The 22584-nt window shown below is 36.2% G+C and overlaps 1 protein-coding gene across 17 annotated transcripts in view; it reads left to right on the forward strand.

Annotated features, from left to right (window-relative positions):
* The first annotated feature begins 466 nt into the window (after window positions 1–466).
* adam12b (ADAM metallopeptidase domain 12b) overlaps window positions 467–22584 on the forward strand; it is a 159355-nt gene continuing 137237 nt past the window's right edge. For 6 of the 17 annotated variants that reach the window (XM_073928655.1, XM_073928652.1, XM_073928654.1 and 3 more), the window contains exons 1-3: window positions 467–679; window positions 20441–20547; window positions 20629–20701. Coding sequence is in view for 6 of the 17 variants with exons in the window: in XM_021467445.3 (XP_021323120.2) it covers window positions 568–679; window positions 20441–20547 (219 nt within the window). In the remaining 11 variants the exon portion in view is untranslated. The remainder of the gene's footprint in view (window positions 680–20440; window positions 20548–20628; window positions 20702–22584) is intronic. The other 11 variants (XM_021467445.3, XM_068214608.2, XM_073928649.1 and 8 more) reach the window with 2 other exon arrangements.

A 22584-nucleotide genomic window follows, 5' to 3' on the forward strand; every position in this document is an offset into this window, starting at 1 on the left:
TATAAAGAAAATAATAATAAAAAAAAAAAAAATAATAATAATAATAATAATAATAATAATAATAATAATCATCATCATCATCATCATAATAAAAAATACATCCAAAAGTTACAAAACAATTAGTCTATTATTTTTATTTCACGCTGCTAATGGCTTTAGGACCCTGCAGAGCACCGCTATGAAACACGTGGAGATTTCAAGCAGCGCTCTTCCAAAAAATAAAAATAAAAATCAACACCTAAAGCACGAGACCAAAGCACGTCTGTCCACATCTGTCCGTGCGCTTTTCCCTTTCCTTCACAACTCTCCTCCCGCGACTCAGGACAGTGTGAACACAGTCGAGCGCGAGACTTCACCACTGTTGGCTTTGTAAAGTTTCTCTGACTCTGACATCTCTTTGTCGGGTCTGTTCCCTCCCTCCCCTCGATCCCCTGTGGATTTAATCGTATTGCAGGAAGTCCCTCACATCCTCTCCTCCTGCGCTGTGAGCGCGCGTGTGTATTTGAGTGAGTGAGTGTGTTTTCTGTCGGTATATTATGAAGATTTGATCATAAGGAGCCGGGCATCATGAGGATCCACCGGCGCATGGAGAGCTGGTACCTCATGAACGGACTGCGCGCTTTTGTGCTGCTGGTAGTGGGACTGACAGCTGACATCTCCACTCATCACTCACCCGACGGTAAGAAACCTCATTCTACTGCTTCTTTATATATTTACTTTGAGGACTACTAATACGTTTCGTGCGACCTTTATAGCTTATCTATCCCTAAAATGCGCTTTTATGGATTCTCAAACTATATGGTGGATCACTGAATGGTACTATTTTGGAACACTTTTGCAATAAATTGAGGCTTGAGGTTTGTGCTTTAGCTGCCACATTGACAAACTGGTGTACCACAGTACAGTTCAAACAGTACTGCTAAAAAGAAAGGTTAAATATGTAAAGTAGAGGACACTAAAGTGTGTAAAATGTGCAGCGCTAGGCTAGCCACACTAAATGATGATGATAATAACAATAATAGTAATAATATTATTAATAATAATGAAAAGTTATACACTTATATTTTTATAAGTTATTGCCATCTGTGTGAATATGTAAAAAAGGTAAGTTTTGAAAATGAATAATGAATTAATAAAACTAGGAGAGTTACTGATGGAGATAAATAGGAAGCTTTGTGTGTATGAGGATGAACAACAATAGCAGGAAAAGAGCAGAGATGCACATTTGTTTGTGCTTTCAACCGTGGCCATTTAAACACATTGTGATATCTGATGTCTGTGTATAAAAATAGGATTAAGGGCATTTAGGGCACTGAAATGTACACATAGAGCCCTTTAAAGGAATTGGTTAGTGCCTACTGTTTAACTCTTTACTGTTTAATAATGAAATATTATTGGCATAAAAGTTTAATGGGATATTTAACAATGCAAATGATGAATAAATGCCTAATTCGTGCCAGGCTGCTCTTACCATGAAACATATTTTGTTGGAATGTGGAAGTTTAAATACCATGAGACACAATTTTTATAAGGAGATTACTTTGATGGACATTTTTAAAAAGGAATCTCAAATTATTTATCAAACAAGGAACTGAAAAATCATATTTACCTTTGAATATATTTTGTGTGAATTTTATTTATTTCTATCCTATATTTGTCTAAGTAACTTTTTATTGTAATACGAATTTGTTTTTATCATGAAATATTTTATGTTTATACATTTTGCCATGAAATAGCCATAAGTTGCTGATCTGGCAATAAATAAATAAATAATTAATTAATTAATAAAAGCCATGTGTATAATTAACTATGTGAGTGATTCTGAATGCATTATCATATCTAATTGCTTATTTTGTATTGATGACTATATTTGAATACACTGATAATCATACACTTTATGTTCAGTGTATATTCAGCTATATGGACAGTGCATTTGATCTAGTAATATACTTTTTTTAGTTCAGCAAGTGTGCATGTTATATTAGGTCACTGGAATTGGTTTGAAAATGGGTTTTGCTATTTAATTCAGCGCAACAGATGATTGATGTAAACTGTGTGTTGGTTAATCATCAGGTCATTTAGGGTTAATTATTGTCTTTCACCTGCCGGTTTCACCGTTTAATTCATCAGATCATATTGTTCCTGCAGCACATCTCGGATCCTCTGCTCTCTCTTTCACAAGAGCACACATGCTACTCTAAGCTGGTGTTCAGAAAGATAGTAATTACACTGAAGGCAGGATGATAATAGCATGTCTCAGAGCTTTGATTGCAGGGGACTCTCGAAACTCTCTGTTTGATCACAGCAAATGAAAATGAATGCAAACAAAAAGAACCCCTCTTATAATGTCTTTCATTTGCCTTTTTTCTTGGTTAACATGCATGTATGAACGTGGTTTACCCACTGGGGGGCGCTGTCTTGAAACCATACTTTAAGGGGGCAGTACTTTGGCTTTTTGCTTAATGCTGGACACCTGTGTGCATGTGAATATGAGCCTCATATTTCCACTTGTTAGCACCTCATTCCCTGCGCTGACAAGCTCCTGAAGTTAGCAGAGCTGACATGGTTTCACAGTATCACACTTGACAGCAAAAAGTACCTACAGCCATTAAAATGCAATTTGAGAGTATCCATCCATGGCTAATTTGTTTCGTGTGCTTTGAGATTGTTTGCGTGTGCGTGTGTTTGTAATGTCTTCATCCATAGCTGAAATCCTCATAATCTGGCGAAGTTTGTGGAATTGCTGATCCAGAATTATGGAATTTTAATCGTGATCCCAAATATTTAGTATCTATATCCGATTTAATGGCCACCTAATCACCCTAGTGCTTTCGCATATCTAAAATATGTCTGGATGTGTTTGTGTACAATCTATTTGCATTATAAATAGGGAATGTTATAGTGGCCGAGACATGCTGCAATTTGAGAAAACACATGCAATTACTAAAAACAGCAGCAAATTAAGAAAATATCTTAATCTGTTTGACAGCATACTTGCTCCAAAATCCTCACAACTCATGCACATTAAGGCATACATGCCCTCCATTTTCACACAACACAAACAAAATGATAAAACGTGCTGCATTTTCTCGCTACACTTTCAAAAAGAACTGAACACAATGGAAATGTTTCAAGGGGACCCTTAAACGTGACGGATGCTGCTGTGCCGAGACTATTGCAGCGTCTCAATTTGCATACTATCCACCCTAAATAGTATTTCAAAAAACATACAGTATGTTCCAAATCGTAGAATGTTGAAAAGAGTATGCCAAAGGTTCCCAGATGGTTTACTGTTCCCCATAAAAATTTTAGTGTAGAACCGTTCATACTCTAACTGCTGATACTGCCCACAGTACATTGTGCGTTGGACGTGAATTCAATTAGAATTGCAAACGTGGGGGAAAAGTGTAGATAAACTGCAAACATGGTGGATGCGCGAGACCAACCGTCAAGTAGAGAGGCTTCGGTAAAGATGTTTGTATGAATGTTAATTAATATCTAGCTAGCTGGAAAATATTTAAGTCGCGTTTTCTATGTTATAATTCATCTGCAACAACAATACTGAACTTATATGAAGACATGTTTGGATATTATTGTGAGTTGTGAAAAAATGCAACACGTTTTCGAAGTTTATCTGTGTTGTGAGAAAATGCAGCGCGTTGTATTAATTTGTTTGCGTTGTGAGAAAATGCAGCGCATTTCATTTGGTTTGTGTTGTGAGAAAATGCAGCGCGTTGTATTAATTTGTTTGCGTTGTGAGAAAATGCAGCGCGTTTCATTTGGTTTGTGTTGTGAGAAAATGCAGCGCGTTGTATTAATTTGTTTGTGTTGTGAGAAAATGCAGCGTGTTTCATTTTGTTTGCGCTGTGAAAAAAATGCAGCTTGTTTCGTTTGGTTTGCGTTGTGAGAAAATGCAGCATGTTTTATTTGATTTGTGTTGTGAGAAAATGCAGCGCATTGTATTAATGTGTTGTGAGAAAATGCAGCATGTTTCATTTTGATTGTGTTGTGAGAAAATGCAGTGTGTTTTATTTTTTGTGATGTGAGAAAATGCAGCGTGTTTTATATTGTTAATGTTGTGAGAAAATGGAGCGAGTTCTATTAATTTGTGTGCGTTGTGAGAAAAGCGCGTTTTATTTTGTTTGTGTTTTATATTTGCTGGCGCGTTTTGTAATTGCATGTGTTTTTTTAAATAGAGGCATGTTAAGCTCTCTCGGCTACCATTGAATGTCGTAATCAGAACTATTTTGACATTCAAAATATTATAGTTGAGTGTAATGTTGACAAAAAATGATGCTTTAGTATTTTGTGGAGTTTGTGTAGTGATAAATACTACAAATATTGCAGCAAATGAAAACTCTCAAGGCCCCACAGCCCATGTGAAGCTGGTGTTGAAAATACATCATACTGACATCAAAATGTTATATGGCGTTGGTTCAATTTAAATTGAATGGCAAAAATTTTGCTTCCATAATCTAATTTAATATTTCACTTTTAAATTTTCACCTTATTACCAAAAACATTGCTGTCCAAACTGAGTTAAAACGATGTTACAGCTTTGTGTTCAATTCTTGATATTATTTGTTGACCTGTTGGGAACAACCTTGTGTATTGAATACAGTTAATGTTAACTGCTCTTTTTAAATGCTATGTTATTATTTGGAGTTTTTTTTATGTAAATATTGTTTCATTCACTACATTACTACAATAAAACGCCTCAGTGTTTCTATGTGGAGTTTGCATGTTACCCCCCGTGTCTCCGGCCTCCACCTCAGTCCAAAGACATGCGGTACAGGTGAATTGAATAAGCCAAATTGGCTGTAGTGTATGTATGTGAATGAGAGTGTATGAGTGTTCCCACCAAGGTTGGTATGTGGCGGGAATAGGCATGGGACGATAACCGTTTTTAAGGTATACCGCGGTTTGTAAAAGTCAAGGTTTTAATACTGCCAAAATTTTCTGTAATACCGTCTCTAAGGTACAGTGTGTGTAAGATTTTTTATTTCCTTTTTTTGTTTGTTTTTTTTGTTTTTGTTTTTGTAGAACCGTATATCCAGCAGGAAAAAATCTCCAAAAATGCCATTTTAAATTGTAAAGAAATCTGTATTTTTGAAACAAATGAAGACAGCAGAAGTCAATGATTCATTTGAATTATATAGCCTGATGTGTTTTTTCTGCTCCAAAATATCACAAATCTTCCAAAAAATAGAATATATTGTTTTCAAAGGGAAAACATTTGTTTGTTTGTTTTTTGCCCAGACGTTAAAAAAAAGAATATATTTTAGAGCGGTGAGCACAATACAATGATACTGTGATTATAGGTTATTATATCATCATCCTTTACCTGCCTAGGCCGGAAAGGCATCCGCTGCGTAAAAAACATATGCTGGATAAGTTGGCGCTTCATTCCGCTGTAGAGACCCCTGATAAATAAAGGGACTGAGCTGAAAAGAAAATGAAAGACTAATCAGAATAGAGTTATTATGTTGTCTGTTCAATTTTTTCTGCCTTTTTTATGCATTTTGTTTATAGGACAGGGGAGAGATGACAGGAAAGATGATTACTGACAACATTGTCGCATAAACGTAACTTTTCTAAAACACTTTTAAATGAACAAAATTGAACAATATTTGCATGAAGAAAACGTGTATATTCTGATAGAGAAAAAAGAACTGATAAAGTCGATAAGTAGTGGTGAATTTGTGGGAACTGTGTTGAAATCTGCCATTCCCTTCCCATGTATGTTTGTTTTTCATGTGAGAAAGTGATAGCAGAAGACACTGCGAAGTGTTTTTGGATAAAACTTTGTGTTAAAGGGTGGGATGATGTGATCAGCAAACTTTGAAACAGTTTTACCGCACCCTCATGAGCTGGATCGTGTGTTTATGTGATTCTGTGATTCTGTTTAAAATGATTCAGGTCTGTCCGAGCAGTCATGTGGATCAACTCATAGCACCCTTGATAAATCTATTCTGTTTGGGATGGGTCTGGCTTTACCTCCTGGAGACACACACTGTAAGCCAGTCATTACGCATTGTTCAGGATGACTGAAAATGACTTTTATTACACTATCCCTTATGGTCTGATGTAAAGCAGATGCGCTCATTCATGAAGGCATCTTAAAAATGAAAGTGCATCATTTGCTCACCCCTTACATGTTCCAAACCTTTACATCTTTTGTTCACACTTTAAATCGGGGGGCAATTTACACTATTAACTATTAACTTTGACTTTTGCCTCATATAATCATCTTATTTCTTGCTTATTAATAGGTAGTAAGGGGCTCTCAAATTTAGGTGTAGGGTAGGATTAAAGGATCTGAAGGGATATAGGAATAATAAGGCTTTAATCGCCCAATAATGTAGTGATATGGTAATAAGCATGTCGTTTTTGAGAATCTGAAGTATTACAGGTTTTCTTCTTCTGTTGAACACATACACTTCATATTCAATCTCCCCAGCCCAGAGGTGTCCAAACTCGGTCCTGGAGGGCCGGTGTCTTTTAGCTCCAAATTGCCTCAACATACCTGCATGGATGTTTCTAGAAAGCCTAGTAAGAGCTTGATTAGCTAGCCCAGGTGTGTCTGATTGAGGTTGAAACTAAACTTTGCAGCACACCGGCCCTCCAGGACCGAGTTTGGACACGCCTGCCATAGCCCAACTTTACCCCAAAATGTTATTAAATGTAATTTTGTAATTTTACATTTTCAAAATGCTTCATTCTGCGATTCTGTGATTCATTAGCATGTTTACCTGTCGGGACAAAAATTAAGGTCACAAGGTGAGATAAGACTGAGGTGAAACAAGTCCCCATGAGTTTGTGTGTATTGAGCTTTAAGTCCCCACCAGGATATAAAAGCAAGTACAAACACACACAGACAGTTAACACATCCATTTACCTTCATAGGTTTTTTTTTTCTACCTTGAAAGTTAATAGTTAATGTCAACAAAATGTCATCTTTTGTTTTCAGCAGAAGAAAGGAACATTCATAAGTTTGAAACGAGTTGAGTAACGGTCTGTAGATGTTCTTATTTGGGTGAATATGGTAGCATAATGAGCTGTCGTGAGAGTGCTCCACCAGTTTATGTGTTTCTGAGTTTTGACATGTTGAATGGACCCCTGTTGTTCTCTGCATTGATCCAGAGCTCAACACCTCCCCAAAGACTCACACAAACATGCTCTCATTCACTGATAGGGAGAAACGCCCAGTTATTGATTGCGGCTCAGACAATAGGGATCAGTTTGTGCAGTGAGGAGCTTCAGGACTGAGCTCTTTGCTCTCATTTGTCTTTCGCTGTCATCTTGTGTGTATTTTTGTCTATAAGTGTGCAAACATGGTGTCTAAATATGGTACATAGTAAATAGACATTTAGGGTGTCTTTAGATATTTATATTAAATATAAAAGACATAAAGAGATTTTTTATTACATGCACATCAGTTGAGCATTTTTCAACACCTTGCATTGTACATTGCTAAATATGGTTTTTGATTTTCTAATTACTTTCAGTAATGCAAGTGTGAATAACTTATGACTAACTGAAATAAATAATTAAGCGTGAACATGTTTATGAGTGCAGACATATTGCCATATGAGCCATGTGTTGATTATTTATGAATCATTCTGGTTTTTAATATTTTATGTAACAGAATACTCATTTGTATTTGTACCTGTCACAAGACACTCATTTTCAGACACTCAAGATCTGTGAAATAAAAAATATGTTAGGATAATGAGTCTAGAATAAATTAATTTATGATTCATTTGTTATGTTAAATTACCATATGTATAAAATCATGGTTTAATAGGAATATCCATCCATCCATCTATCCTCTCTCCTTCCAATTGTGTCTTTATTAATTGTATTTTATTTAAATAGGGATATTAAACTCCATGTAATATGCAAATGTGGCTGTGAATTTAGTTGCACATTAACTTTGCACATTAAAGCATTGTTTTCAGATTTGTATACTGCATGCAACCCAGGGTCATATAATTATTATTATTTTTTTCTTATTGCTGGGATGTTTTTTTTTCCTAGGATGTAATACTGACCCTGGGGTGCATGTCATATACAGTTAAAGTCAGAATTATTAGCCCCCCTATGATTTTTTTTCCCCCTTTTTTAAATGCTTCCCAAATTATGTTTAACAGAGCAAGGATATTTTCATAGTATTTCTAATAACATTTTTTCTTCTGGAGAAAGTCTTATTTGTTTTATTTTGGCTAGAATAAAAGCAGTTTTTAGTTTTTTTTACATCCATTTTAAGGTCAATTTTTTTTTTCGATAATCTACAGAAGAAACCATCGTTATACAATAACTTGCCTAATTCCCCTAACCTAGTTAAGCCTTTAAATGTCACTTTAAGCTGTATAAAAGTGTCCTGGAAAAATATCTTGTCAAATATTATTTACTGTCATCATGGCAAAGATAAAATAAATCAGTTATTAGAAATTAGTTATTTAAACTATTATGTTTAAAAACATGTTATCAGAGGATCAACCTTATCAACCTTATCAGAGGAGCCTGATAGAAAATGCTAATTTACAAGAAAAGAGGTCTGATGGATTTAAAGGGTTTTTGCATCTGAACTCTTCATATATATATAAGGAACTCTAAATCCAGCTTCAAAATCATAATCTGTAGCTGTGCATCAACACCAGTGAGCTCGGTGAATTTAAAGTCTGTAAATCTGTTTGTAAACTGCTTTATAAATGCAAAACTGTATTTCTCATGTGCTGCTGCAATAAACCATTGCACAGACTGATTGTAGGCTTTATCGTTATTGTTACTATAAGTCTACTTTATCATGTGCAGAATTTTCCCAGGTATATTGCAAACAATGTCACAACTTTGCAAATGATATCGTTCAACCCTAGTGTGTGCTGCCATTCCTGCTGTTGTGTGCGCATGCATGCTCTACTATGAAAACCATATATGCCATATATATTGATGATGTCATCTAGAATCATTTTGAAAAAAATATGTCTGAAGATGTTTCAAATTTGTCTAAATATGTTTCAACCTGAAAGTATGATTATTGACAAAGAAATACTCTGTCCTACATGAAATTCCTTTTTTTAGCACTGGTCTATAATTTACACAATAATCCAAGTCTTTAACACTGTTGACAACTCTGAATTAAGACATTTCATGATACAATTCTTCACCATTTAAAGAGATATCATAAGATGCCACTCTTAGTTAGCCTCAACCATTTAAGCTGCCGGTCTTCCAGACTCTCTCGTTTCTTCCGCCATCAGAGAGCCTCAAAATCATAATCTGTAGCTGTGCATCAACACCAGTGAGCTCGGTGAGCATGAGAATGACAGACAGAGCGAGAGCGAAAAAGAGAGAGAGATTATAGCGAGGTCATAAACTCTATAGATTCCCTCAGCCAGTAATCTCTCTTCATTCACACCATCACACCCACATTAGCCATTTACCTACACACTCACTCTGTCTAGCTGACACACTCACTCTTAATCTCCAGTTCTCTATCGCTCTTTCCTCTTTCAATCTCCCCGCTCTCGTCCTGTTTCAGCAGCTGACTCTTAGACTGCTGATGCTGCTTTTCCTGGCTGTTAGGAGAGGACTAATATATTCAACTCATCCACTCAGGAAAGCTGAAGATGCTGCGAACAAGAAACGAATTAACTTGTTGGCCTAGTGGTTGAAGAAAGTCTGAGTTTAAGATGCTTTGGAAATGACTGGTCAGAGGTTTCTATGAGCTGGGAAGCAATTCAGTAAGACTGAACTTTGCTCGCTGATTGCATTGTGTACTTATTTTTGGGGGGAATTTTCAATTTTCATAATTTCCTTCATCTTAGTCTCTTATTTATCTGGGGTCAACACAGTGGAATGAACTGCCAACTATTCTGGCATATGTTTTACGCAGCGGATTGCCTTCCACATTTTCACTTCCACGTTACAAGTTTTAGCACTCAAACAAAAGCTTTAGGGTCCTGTTTACACCTGGGGGCCTCATTTATTACTGTGGTGTACGCACAAATTGAGGACAGAAATATGCGTACTTCACTTCCCATGCAAAAGTTGTGATCTGTAAAAAAACTGGACTGGAGATTGTACCAACATAGGCTGATTTTGAATATGTCTCCTTATATACATTTCTGGAGATCATGAAATATGTAGCCAGAAGTACGTGTGGCTGCATTTCATTTTTAAAGGGCAGCTATGGTGAAAAATCTACTTTTTAAGTTGTTTGGACAGACGTGTGTAGGTACTGTATAGTGTATAGACCGTCATATTGGGGTGATAAAAACACACCCAGTCTTTTTTTTTCAAATGTAACAGCATAAAAACGGTGGACCAATTGGAGCGGTTTTTAGATCGACCACAACTTGACGTAGGAGTGCGGTTCCCCCGCCCACCATGATTGATTGATAGGCATGCATTACCATATCCTAAGTTTGTTGTTTCACCTCTGCCATTTTTAGCATGCGAGTCAAAGCAATGCCAGCAAAGAAACACCCCTTCTCTATTTTTAGATGAAGGCTCATTGGGCTCGACACAATAGCCTTAATCATCTTCCTGTGAATGAGCAACAGAGATTTTACAAATAGCGACCTTTTGCTCTGAACATGCAGTGAATGCAACGTATCGAGATTCGGGCCAGTAAAAAACAGCTGATCCTCCGAGTCTTTCAGCACTCTCTCCAAAAACATTCGATTGATCTCGGCTGGCGGATCAACATTCACCACATGATAGCTCTCATTGGCACCATTGTTTGTAACTTTAGGTGGGTTTGCAAACCTGTGTACTTTTCTTCCTTAAACTTCAGCCATTTCTATTTCCCATGTTCACAGAACCTCCCTTTCATCTCAACTAGGTGTGGCTGGAAAGTGTGAGTGTGTTGCCTCGCGTATGTGTACCCTGACAAAGTTAATCCAGTGTCCGTAGTTATTAGTCTCAGTGTACAAGCTCAGAACTTTAAACTAGCACACAGTTGGTATAACTTTGTTTAGTTGCTGCAGTTTTGTTCTGTGCAGAATCACAGTGTTAAGAAGCCTTTATGACTAATTAACCATGACGAGTTAAAGCCTGGTTAATAGTGAAACCGGTAAATTATTACATCCCTATATGGTTGACGAATGCATCGATACTTAGCCGCTGTAAAACTATACAAAGACACAAATGATTTTGTAACTACCACTCTGACACATTCTGGCACATTAGGAATATTGATTTCTCAACAGTAGTCTCTACTTGGTCTGTATCCGAATCGTGCATGTACGGCTGAATGCTGGTGCTCACTCATTTTGCTTCTCTTTGTTTGCCTGTCTGTTGCCATACACAAAGCGGGGGAGCTCTTGGCTCCATCCCCGTTAAGTTGGGCGGGAAGTCGAAATTAATTTTCATGTGAAGCAACACACCTCTAAGACAACGAACTGTGTACGCGCCTCCAACATTACACTTTTTAACATATTATAATAAAAAAAATCTGCCTTTTAAAAATCTCTTGGTTGGGTTTAGGGGAGTCAATTGGTGCTGTTGAAAACACTATTGGTTGGGTTTAAGCAAGAAGTAGGGTGGGTTGATTGGTCAGTCAGTCAGTCATTCAGTCAGTCAGTTGACAGCAGCCAAAGAGCATTTACACTGGCCTCTGGTGGATTTACAAAAACAAGAACTGCAAAAAACGTTCCTCCTGTGACTTATTTTGCACTCTCCAGAAATGTATATAGAGGTACGTTTTCAGAATGAGCCTGGGTTGGAATGTGCGCAGCTGTAAGTAAACTCTAAATAAACATATTTAACTTGAATGTTGACTTAATTGAATCACTTTAAATCATCATATGAGCTATAATTTTTAATAAATAGATTTAAAATGTTTCTGTTGAATGTTGAAGATTTCTTTGCAAATTCTATAAATCAGACACCCTGGTAATTAAGATGAGTTTTTCTTTAAACTTATCAGAAGTAGAGTAAATAGCACTGAAGACAAGTGTAAATATGGTCTGACGTTTTTAAGTCCACATTTAACCAGTTTTTGTTTACACCTAGTATGAAGATGTATTTTTGATAGTCTTATCAGAAAAGGACAATACTGCATACAAGTGTAAATAGGGTGTAAAACATTTTGAGCTTGTCCAGTGTTTTCAAGCAGCCATAAAAGACTCATACTACTCTTTTGCATGTAGCATGGGTTCATTCTTTAAGCAGTTTTTGTGTGTCAACCCGAGCACTACTGTAGCTCCAGCAGAATTGATAAAGCTAGAACGATGAGGTATAAGCTTAAAACTGCACATGAGAAATCAGGAAGTCAGATTGCTTAGATAAATATTTTTTCCCTCCAGAATCGTGACATTATTTGAGATTTTAGATGTAAATCTGTTTTTGTTCCTAGCAATTCAGATTTTTTTCCCTCAGAGATGGAGGGTATAAACTTTCAAGGCATAGCATTCAAGGGAAAAGGATGGAAATGTAAATATCGGTTGGAAAAAAGTTTATTTAAAATGATCACATTTTAAAAAGTGGAACAGCTGCTCCTCTGTGACCAAAAACGTGGATGTAAATTTGAGCAGAGCATGTGTGAATAATCATGCCTGTCAATTTCCGAGAATTTCTCAGAAAGCTTTTTTTAGACATAAAGAATACAGTAAAATTGTCCCACATTGGATTAATTTCCAAACACACGCTGTGGTTCCCACACATGTAATTAAAATTCCCACATAAAAGCTGTTAAACATCTTCGACTTTTCCTTTGTGGTCTGTTTAAAAAAAAATTATTGGCATTTGAGTGAAAAGAGAATATATCTTAAGATGCAAAAGAAAATAATGATTGAAAAGAGTTCAATAATTGTTTCCCTTTTGCCATACCTCAGATATTTGCTTGATTTCCTCTCTTTGGCCCCCAAAGCGCTTCAGCAGAACACCTATAAAGCACTCAGGCTTCATTAATTTGTGAACTGATGAATTGTTTGGCCTGCTGCTATCAGTGCTGTATTTCGTTAGAAGCCTCAATGGAATTTCATTATGTTCAATAAAGCACATCCTCACGCGCATGCGCATATCCACGCACACGCATTCTCTGGGGTTTTCACGTTGACACTAGACTAATAAATCTGGTCAAGTCATCAGCTCTGGCTTCAAATAGCTTAAACGTGACATGGGCGAGAAGGGGAAAGAAAAAAAAGAAGGAAAAGCAAATTTAGACTCTTTTAGCCCAGCCTAGTAAGCATTAAACTGCATGACCTTACAAGACATTTCACAGTCTAAGCAGAAGTCTTGGTTTTGTATAGTTATTATTGTGTGTGTATATCCTATTAATTTGACACAATTATTTTTGCATGCTGTCTAGAAAGGATGTATATGCACGTAGAGGGGCAACAATGGATGCTTTTATCACCATCAAACTTGGATCCAGTGAGATTTTTCCATTTCCTCCCATTGGGGATTAAAAATGAAGTAATAAATAAACCAAACCAACAACCCTAAGATGAATGACAACATTACAATTTTTGTTTTGACGCAAAATGAACAATAAATACACAAAATTTAGAGCATCTAAAATATCCGAGCTGTTCTAAATTCACTGTAAAATATTGCTTTATGGAACTAGCTATAAAAGCACAATGCATATATTAAATATTAAATAAGTATATTAATATATCTTCAGGTTGGAGGAAAATCCTTACCCCATGTAAAGAAGTTCAAGTTTTTCGGGGTTTTGTTCAGGAGTAAGGGAAGAATGGAACGTGAGATTGTCAGGTGGATTGGTGCAGCGGCAACAGTAATGTGGTTGATGTACCGGTCCGTTGTGGTAAAAAAGGAGCTGAGCGGAAAGGCAAAGCTCTCAATTTATTGATTGATCTACGTTCCTTCTCTATGGTCATGAGCTTTGGGTCATGACCGAATGGACAAGATCTCAAATACAAGCGGCCGAAATGAGTTTTTTTTCACAGGGTGGCAGGGTGCACCCTTACAGAGGGTGAAGAGCTCTTTCACCCAGGAGGAACTTGGAGTAGAGCCGCTGCTCCTCCACATCAAGAGAAGTCAGCTAAGGTGGCTTGGGCATCTGTTTTGGATGCCTACTGGACGCCTACCTAGGGAGGTGTTCCACACATGTCCCACCGAGAGAAGGCCTCAGGGAAGACCCCAAACATGCTGGAGGGACTATGTCTCTCTTCTGGCCTGGGAACGCCTTGGGATCCCCCTGGAGGAGCTGGAGGAAGTGTCTAGGGAGAGGAAAGTCCGGAGTTCTCTCCAAAGACTGCTGCCCCCATGACCCAGCTCCGGATAAGCCTACGAAAATGAGATGAGATGAGATGAGATGAGATGAGAATGTTACATTTGAAAGGAAATAACAGTCTCAAACTGAAGTTTCAGACCAGACCAAAACCATTTAATTTAATTCCATTTTCTGCAATAAACATGTAGTGATTTTAATACTATTACTACTACTACTGCTACTACTACTACTACTACTACTACTACTACTACTAATAATAATAATAGGAAAAATAATAATAATAAAAATTCATTTTATATATAAATGGCACCTCTGTGGACACCCAAGGTCTCCATACAACAAGCATCAACAAACAAACAAGAACAAATTATTAAACAATTAATAAAATGTTGCCAAACTAAATTTTAAATACATGAGAGGAGTTGCGAGCACAAACAAAATAACTAAGTATAAAATAACAAGATTGTCAAAGGAAAGCCTGCTTAAAAACAATGCTCTTGAGGCAAGATTTAAAAGTGTGAAGTCTATCATTGCTCCTAAGGTCCAGTGGAAGCGAGTTCCTTGGCAGAGGAGCCGTGGAGCTAAAAGATCTGGCTTCTATTGTGCTTAATTGAGTGCAAGGTGGCACCAGAAAGAAAGAGTTGGCTGGTCTAAGAGTGTGAGAAGGGGTGTAAATATGGAGAAGTTCTGTGAGATATTAAGTAGCAAGACTGTGAAGTGCCCTGAAAGTGAGAAATAATATTTAAAAATCGATGCCATACTTAACCAGAAGCCAGTGAAGCTGATAAAGAAGTGGTGTGACATGCTCGTGAGATCCTAGACATGACACGAGCTTTAACACTTTGAACCAGTTGGAGTTTATGGAAAAGTTTAGAAGGAAGCCCATTGAGAAGTACATTATAGTAGTCAAGACGTGAAGTAACTAATGCATGGATGAGGATTGCTGTGTTATTGGTTGCGAGAGAAAGGCAGAGAAGAGTAATATTACACGGTGTAAATATGCTGTAGGCATAATATTATTGATGTGACCTTCAAACGAAAGTGTGCTATCCAAAATGACACCCAAGCTCTTATTTTAAAAAAACTATTTAGACCATTTCTTATTTATTAAATTGATTTATATCGTTGTCATAAAATAACTGAATGCTGTCCTGAGATAAATTTATTAAGCTTTTTGTATTTTATATTGAGCGTATTTGTTTTATAGTTTGCATTGTTTTGTGCAGTATTTAGGATCAAAATCTACAATAACGTAGAATATTTTGTCTGTATGTTTTGTTTTAGTTTATTTCACATGGACTTGAATAGTTAATCATGATGTCTTTCACTTTAAATCCATTAGTCCACTTATATGTGCAAAGACCAGTTTTGTGCAAACCCTTTTCCTCAATTGAATCCTTCTTAGACAAAAAGAGCAGAAGAAGAGGGGCGGGTGAAGGATAATGACAGACAGGAAATTGGGTCTGGGTAAAGGAAGTGCGGGGGTTTCTGCATATGTGTGCCTCTGCGCTGTAAATTACAGCCAAAATGACAGGATGTGCCCATAAACACATATTGAAACGTGACCGATAGCTTCTCAGCAGGGGGAAAAGACATTTTTAGAGTGTAGTGGCACTTCCTGTCTGCCTCAGAAAGCTGAATCGTGGGTAATAATGGGTGTCTGAGAAACCAGAAGCGAAGAGCTATGAGCTTATACAGTGCCCTGCAGACCGGGTGTGTGATATTATTATGATCTGGCAAGGCTCACGTCAAGCATATAAGTTGTCTTTTTATGGCTAAATATGGCATATAGTGGACATAATTTGTGCTTTTGTGTCACATGGCAATGATATGGTGATCATATCCTTTTGTTTTAGGGTTTGAGATTCAGACTCTCCTTTGGGTCTGAATTTTACTGAAGTTGATTTGGTATAGTTGTGGGACTGAATGGTAATCTGGTACAGTATAAAGTCTTGGATTTTGACCAGTTGCCAAAAATGCTTTTTAATGATGACATTTATATAAAATAGTAATTCTTTTAAAAGTCGTTCCCAGGTTCTGTTTAACAGAGACAAGATTTTTTTAGCAATATTTTTAACATAATATTATTTAATTAATATAAAATGAATGAAAACTAATTAGTAATAACTAATTCTTTTTTTCTTTGCAATTTTGCTTGTACATTATATTATTTCTATTTTTTTGCAAGATAGTAATAACCTACTGAAAGGGCAGTTCATTCATTCATTCATTCATTTTACTTACTATTTTATGTGGGAATTCAACAATTCACTTATAGCGCATGTCTTTGGAGTGTGGGGGAAAACCGGAGCACCCGGAGGAAACCCACATGAACACTGGGAGAACATGCAAACTCCATGAAGAAATGCCAAGTGCAGTTTAAAGGCTTAATTATGTTAACTAGGCAGGTTAGGTTAACTATGCGAATCGTTGGACAGCACTGGTTTGTTCTGTAGTCAAAGGCATTTTTTTATTAACTGAACTAATAATATTGACATAAAAGTTTGTTTTATAATAGCTAAAATCTTTTATTCCTGCCACAATGCAACAAATAAGATTTTCGTCAGATGAAAAATACTTTGAAAATGTCCTTGCTCTTTTACACATGATTTGGGAAATATTATCCAAATAATAATAATTTTATAGGAGGACAAATAATTTAGCAGTAATGTCTTAATAATTTGAGCTGTGGTGTAACATCACAAATGTAGAAATTTAACATTATAATTTGTACAACCCATATTTATTTAGAGTCTCATTTTCAATAAATGATTCAGATATTCATTCATAAAACTTTTTGTTTCATTGCTAGATGTATAATTTTTTAAGAATTATTCAGTAATATATTTTTGATGGATGGGTGTTGCCTCCTATTGGTTAAATATTAAGTTAAATGCATATGACTGTAATTTTAATATTTACCATAAACATCAGTGGTTTTATTTGAACTATAAATTCTTTCCAGTACTTCTTCATTATTTGAATGTTTGTAACTTCATAACTAACTCAAAGATTGAAGATTGAATCCCTTTCTTGATTTTTGCATTTTTCAAACACAGATTTGAATGCAGCGATTCGAAGGTATAATAAACATATGCAAATCACCATCATTTATCATGTATGTTGCGTGGGTGTTGAGATCCCAATCTTTTAATGATAATTCGTCAAAGTCAGCCTTGTCAATTCAGCCACATGTACAGGACATATAGAGAATCAAAATTACGTTACTCTCCTAGGTGACCCTAGGTGCCTAACATATAATATTAATTTAAAAAGTACAGTTTTAAGAAAAATTAAATTTACAATATATACAATTGTACATAAAATGTGGTTGTGCAGCTTACACTAAATGCATAAGGCAGGCTAAACAAGTGACAGAAAACACCTTTAATAACCTATGAAAGCCACCACATCCCAAATAACCCACCACAACTTTTCCATTATAATTATATTTTACAGAAAAGCCAAAAAAATTTTCATACATGTGATAAGAATGACACGAGAGGCGAACTCTCTGTGATCGTTACAAATTTTGGATTAATCTACAAGTAAAAAAACATTAATGCACGGATCACGTGTGTTTCGAACCGTGGATTGTGATACGTAAGAATCATGGATCAACAGTGATCTGTTTACACCCCTAATATATATTCATTCATTCATTCATTCATTCATTTTCTTTTCTGCTTAGTCCCTTTATTATTAACCAGTGAACCCCCTACTTATCCAGCACATGTTTTACATGTTTTACACAGCGGATGCCCTTCCAGCCACAACCCAACATAAACGCAAATGTTTATTTGTGAAGTCAAAAGGTCAAAAACAAGACAAAAGTGTTTGGTTTGGAAATTCTATGCCCCAATTTGATGCTAATTATAATCAACTTCCAGTTTATAAATATAAAAAATGTAAAACGAATTGTACTACTTCCTTTTTTTAGATGAATAACTTTCCATCTCGATGTATGAATGTGAGTCAGTGAGCCACAGTGAGCAAGAGAAAGGAAAAACAAGGGTTTACGGCCCTTCGAGAGATGAGAAAATACGTGTTGTGCTGTCACTTTGCGGCTTCTGCCACTCTTAACACTCTTTTTTTCTGTGCGTCTCTCTCTCTCTTTCTCTCTCTTACACTCCCTCGTCTCTCTCTCTCTCTCTCTCTCTCTCGCTCTCTCTCTCTGTCTATGTCTGTCGCCCTCATTCATAATGGATGCAGAAGTGTTGAGGTTCAGCTGAGGTTGGAGCGTTTGTCCCTGTGGGGCCTCGATGCTTTCACTGAAGGGAAAGAAAAGAGAAGTCTTTTGATTTCGTCTGATGACGCAACTAATCTCATGAAATACAAAAGCAAGTCAAGTCATGTTTATCGTTCTTTTCATTACATGTTAGTGTGAGAAATGAAAGAGAACAAAACAGAAACATTTTTAGCAGTGACCTCAACTGAGCATGGACTTTCTGTAGTTTATAGCAACACTGAGGTCAATTTTTGACATGCTCTTTACATACTCGGTTCTTAAGTTTCAAACGAGTTTTTTTTTAATAGCGCTTGAGTCATGGCATCAAATTGTACCTCTGATTTTTTTTCTCCAATATGTTTGTTTATTCTTTTATTGTTCATTATTGTTTACACATGAAAGTGAATATTTTATCAGCCATATACTTCTGGGTGCCGCCATGTTTATTGTTTATCATTGGTTTAATTTTGAAATATTGAAATTAAAGCCACAAATTGTGATCAATTTCTAAGAATGACATTGAGAATTCAGATATTTCTGTTTGAATGGAATGCAGTAATCAACTTAAATTGTTCCTTATGCAGAAAGTAATTTAAAAAGCAGAATATTTGTTCATTCATGTATGTATGTTTGTATGTATGTATGTATGTATTTATGTATGTATGTACAGTTGAAGTCAGAATTAATATCCCGTTTCGATTTTTTCAATTTATTTATTTACATTTTTTTTTAATATATTTTCCAAATGATGTTTAACAGAGCAAGGACATTTTCACAGTATGTCTGATAATATTTTTTCCTCTGGAGAAAGTCTTATTTGTTCTATTTCGGCTAGAATAAAAGCAGCTTTGAATTTTTTATGAACCATTTCAGGGACAAAATTATTAGCCTCTTTAAGTTATATTTTTTTCTCGATAGTCTACAGAATAAACCACTGTTATACAATAACTTGCCTAATTCCCCTAACCTGCCTAGTTAACCTAATTAACCTAGTTAAGCCTTTAAATGTCACTTTAAGCTGTATAGACGTGTCTTGAAAAACATCTAGTCAAATATTATTTACAGTCATCATGGTAAAGATAAAATGAATCAGTTATTGAGAATGAGTTATTAAAATTATTATGTTTAGAAATGTGTGGATACACTTTGAAACATTGGATTTTTAAATGGGGTATAGGAACATGGGGTATATGACTTTTAATTTCAGCTTAAGTCTATTTAATTAAATGTATTGTATTGAACCTTATGAAATTGTAAATAGTCACATTAAGCTTTCGCCGAAAGTTTATTATTGGCTAAAAAACACTAGCTGTGCATATTCCCCATTGGCATATGAGATTTTAAAATGACGTGCATTACATGCTACTAATCTGCCTCCATAGTGTTTGCTTGGGTTTTGGACATTAGGATTAGGGTTAGTCTAATCACATACTCAAAGTGTAGCCTAATCTGAGGCTTGTTGCAACTGGCTTTTTTATCCCACAAAAAATCCTAAATTTAGGCGTGTTATTATGATTACAAATAATCAAAGCATTGCCAATCACAAGCTCTTGATCTTGAAATTAATGATTATCCCAGGCTTATCATAAAGAATCAGGGATAAAGCAACAATGGAATGCTCAGCAATTGAGTTTTGCTTATTTTTTTCCACTCTAAAAATCTCCAAAGTGCACCTTTAAACATGGAACTCATAAATTGCAAATCCGCCATCCTAAAGCCCCATTAGAAATCCAGAGGGAACCTATATACTAATTCCCTTCCAGGTTTCAGGGCTACAAATTCTGAGTTAATGGCCTTTATCTCAGCATCTGTTTATGCTGGTCCTAATTTACTGCAGCACTGCTTACTTGCTGCTGTCTTCAGCTTACAACTTCACTTTAACTGTTGCTCATTTGAACTCCCTGCCACACACGCACACACACACAAACACACAGTTGCAGCACTTATTGTGTCTCTGGTACCCACCGCAACACTAATGGGAGTTTTTTTGTCGCTTGTCGCAGAGAGGCAACTAAGAAGTGTACTCACCAAACTGGAACACTACCACACCATGGTACCACTACTGCTGGAAGGAACAGAGCAGCGACCAATCAGCTGGCTCCGCTCCAGGGTAAGAAAGAGCATTGCTGCAGCATATTTCTAATTTTTCTTTAACCCATACATAATTCATTTGCTCTTCCATCATGATTAGGGTGACCATTACTTCAATAGCAGGATACAGTAGCATACAGTTTTCACAGTTAAGCCAGGATAACTGAAAACTGGTCAGTTTCTTCCACTTTATCTCTTAAATAGATTTTCTTTTTTACTTTAATGTGGGTAATTTGTTTTATCTTTATTGATTATATTTGCCATCTTTTGGTGTAAAAGGACTAAAGCATTGGTTCCAATAAAAACTACATATACCAGTGGTTCTCAAACTTTTTCCTCAAGTACCACCTCAGAAAAAAATTCTCTCCAGATACCACCATAATAATGATACAAATAAATATAGGCTATATGTCATCATATTCATATATAAACCATTTTTGATCAATTTTGAAATATGTTGCATGTACACATGACAAATTTGTATATCTTTGAAATCTAAATATTAACTCAGCCAAGATCAGCTTCCTTTGCAATCTTTACAGTATGTGTCTCAGAAAAGTGAGTGATTTCATGCATAAATACACTGCTTGACCAATTCATACGTGATTTTTCCTTTCATATGTGCATAATTTCCATGATTTGATATCCTATTTTAAGTGGACCGTGGAGTTTGTGTTAACCGCACACAGAGACTAACTTTAATTAGGCTATATTCCAGTTTTAAGCTTCAAGCAGGGCAAAGTTGCTTGAGTCTATGTTCTGTGTCCCACGGCATTTGAATCACATCCAGATAAATTAGCCTAAATCTGAGGTAACGAATTAATCGAAAGCCACGCTGCTTTACAACACAAATAACTTTTATATATTGAAAACACGCATTATTTTACACAATTACGAACACACATTTCAAGAGTTCACACTTAGCTGATGATTGATTTATAAAGCTTGTTTGGCATGCTGTCCCAGCAGAGAACCCTGATCTCATAAGATCCTTGAGCCTGTCTCTCCCTCCTGTTTGCTGGGCAAGAGGAAAGTTTGAGCTCAGGTAGATCTCGAGAACTCCCCTGCTGTAGTAGCTGAACAGATGGTGATTACTCTTAAGAGATAACTATTTACTAGGTGCATATTGAAGGTGCCGATTTAGATTAGTCAATTAACTTAAATTGCATATTTTTTAGATGGTAGGAGGAAATCTGTGAATCCGGGGGAGACCCATGTGAGCACAGAAGAACGGGTAAACGTCGGCTGGCTTGATAAGGATTAGAACCAGTGACGTTCTTGCTGTGAGGCAACGGTGCTAACCACTGGGCCACCGTGCCACCCATCTAGGAAAGGAGGAGGAGTAGGGGTAGAAGGGGGATTCTTCAAAACAAAGATGGCTGTTATATGGAACTTAGAGTATTTATAGTGGCTTAGGAATTGTCTGATTGGTGAATCATAAATTGGATGATGGAATTGCTGTACTAAACATTCTAGGCACATTGATGTGATCAGAACAGCTCTTGCTGACCACATCAGTGTACTCGTTTCGTTTGCATCAAAGGGTTAAAAGTGTGTTATTTTTTTTCTTTTATTATAATTCAGTAATTCTCCACGTCCCACTAGAAGTACCACAGTTTGAGAACCACTGACATATACAATATCAGCAAAATGTAAAAATGACACAGAAGCTGCATCTGAAGTAGAATTTTTATCCATTTATAGTAGACCAACCTTTTTAATGTGGCCTATAGATGCCATGAATGCATTAACAGTTTAATACTGTCACAATTAACTTATGATGATTAAGGTTTGCATATATTATATTGCATATACAGTAGAACTATGGCAAAAAAAAAAAAAAAAACTTTAAGGGCACGTATTTTAACCCTTTAAGATTTAAGATATGTCCTTTGTGTCTCTAGAATGCATCTGTAAAGTTTCAGCTCAAAACACCCATCAGATTATTTATTATACCTTTCAGAAGTTTGTGCATTTTTAGCTCTGAGCATCTTGTAGCTGTTTTTGTTGCCTGTGCCTTTAATGCTAGTTCTCCCTACCCACCGTTCCCACGTGC

This window comes from Danio rerio, chromosome 17 (assembly GCF_049306965.1).
Source record: "Danio rerio strain Tuebingen ecotype United States chromosome 17, GRCz12tu, whole genome shotgun sequence".
NCBI classification, from domain to species: domain Eukaryota; kingdom Metazoa; phylum Chordata; class Actinopteri; order Cypriniformes; family Danionidae; genus Danio; species Danio rerio.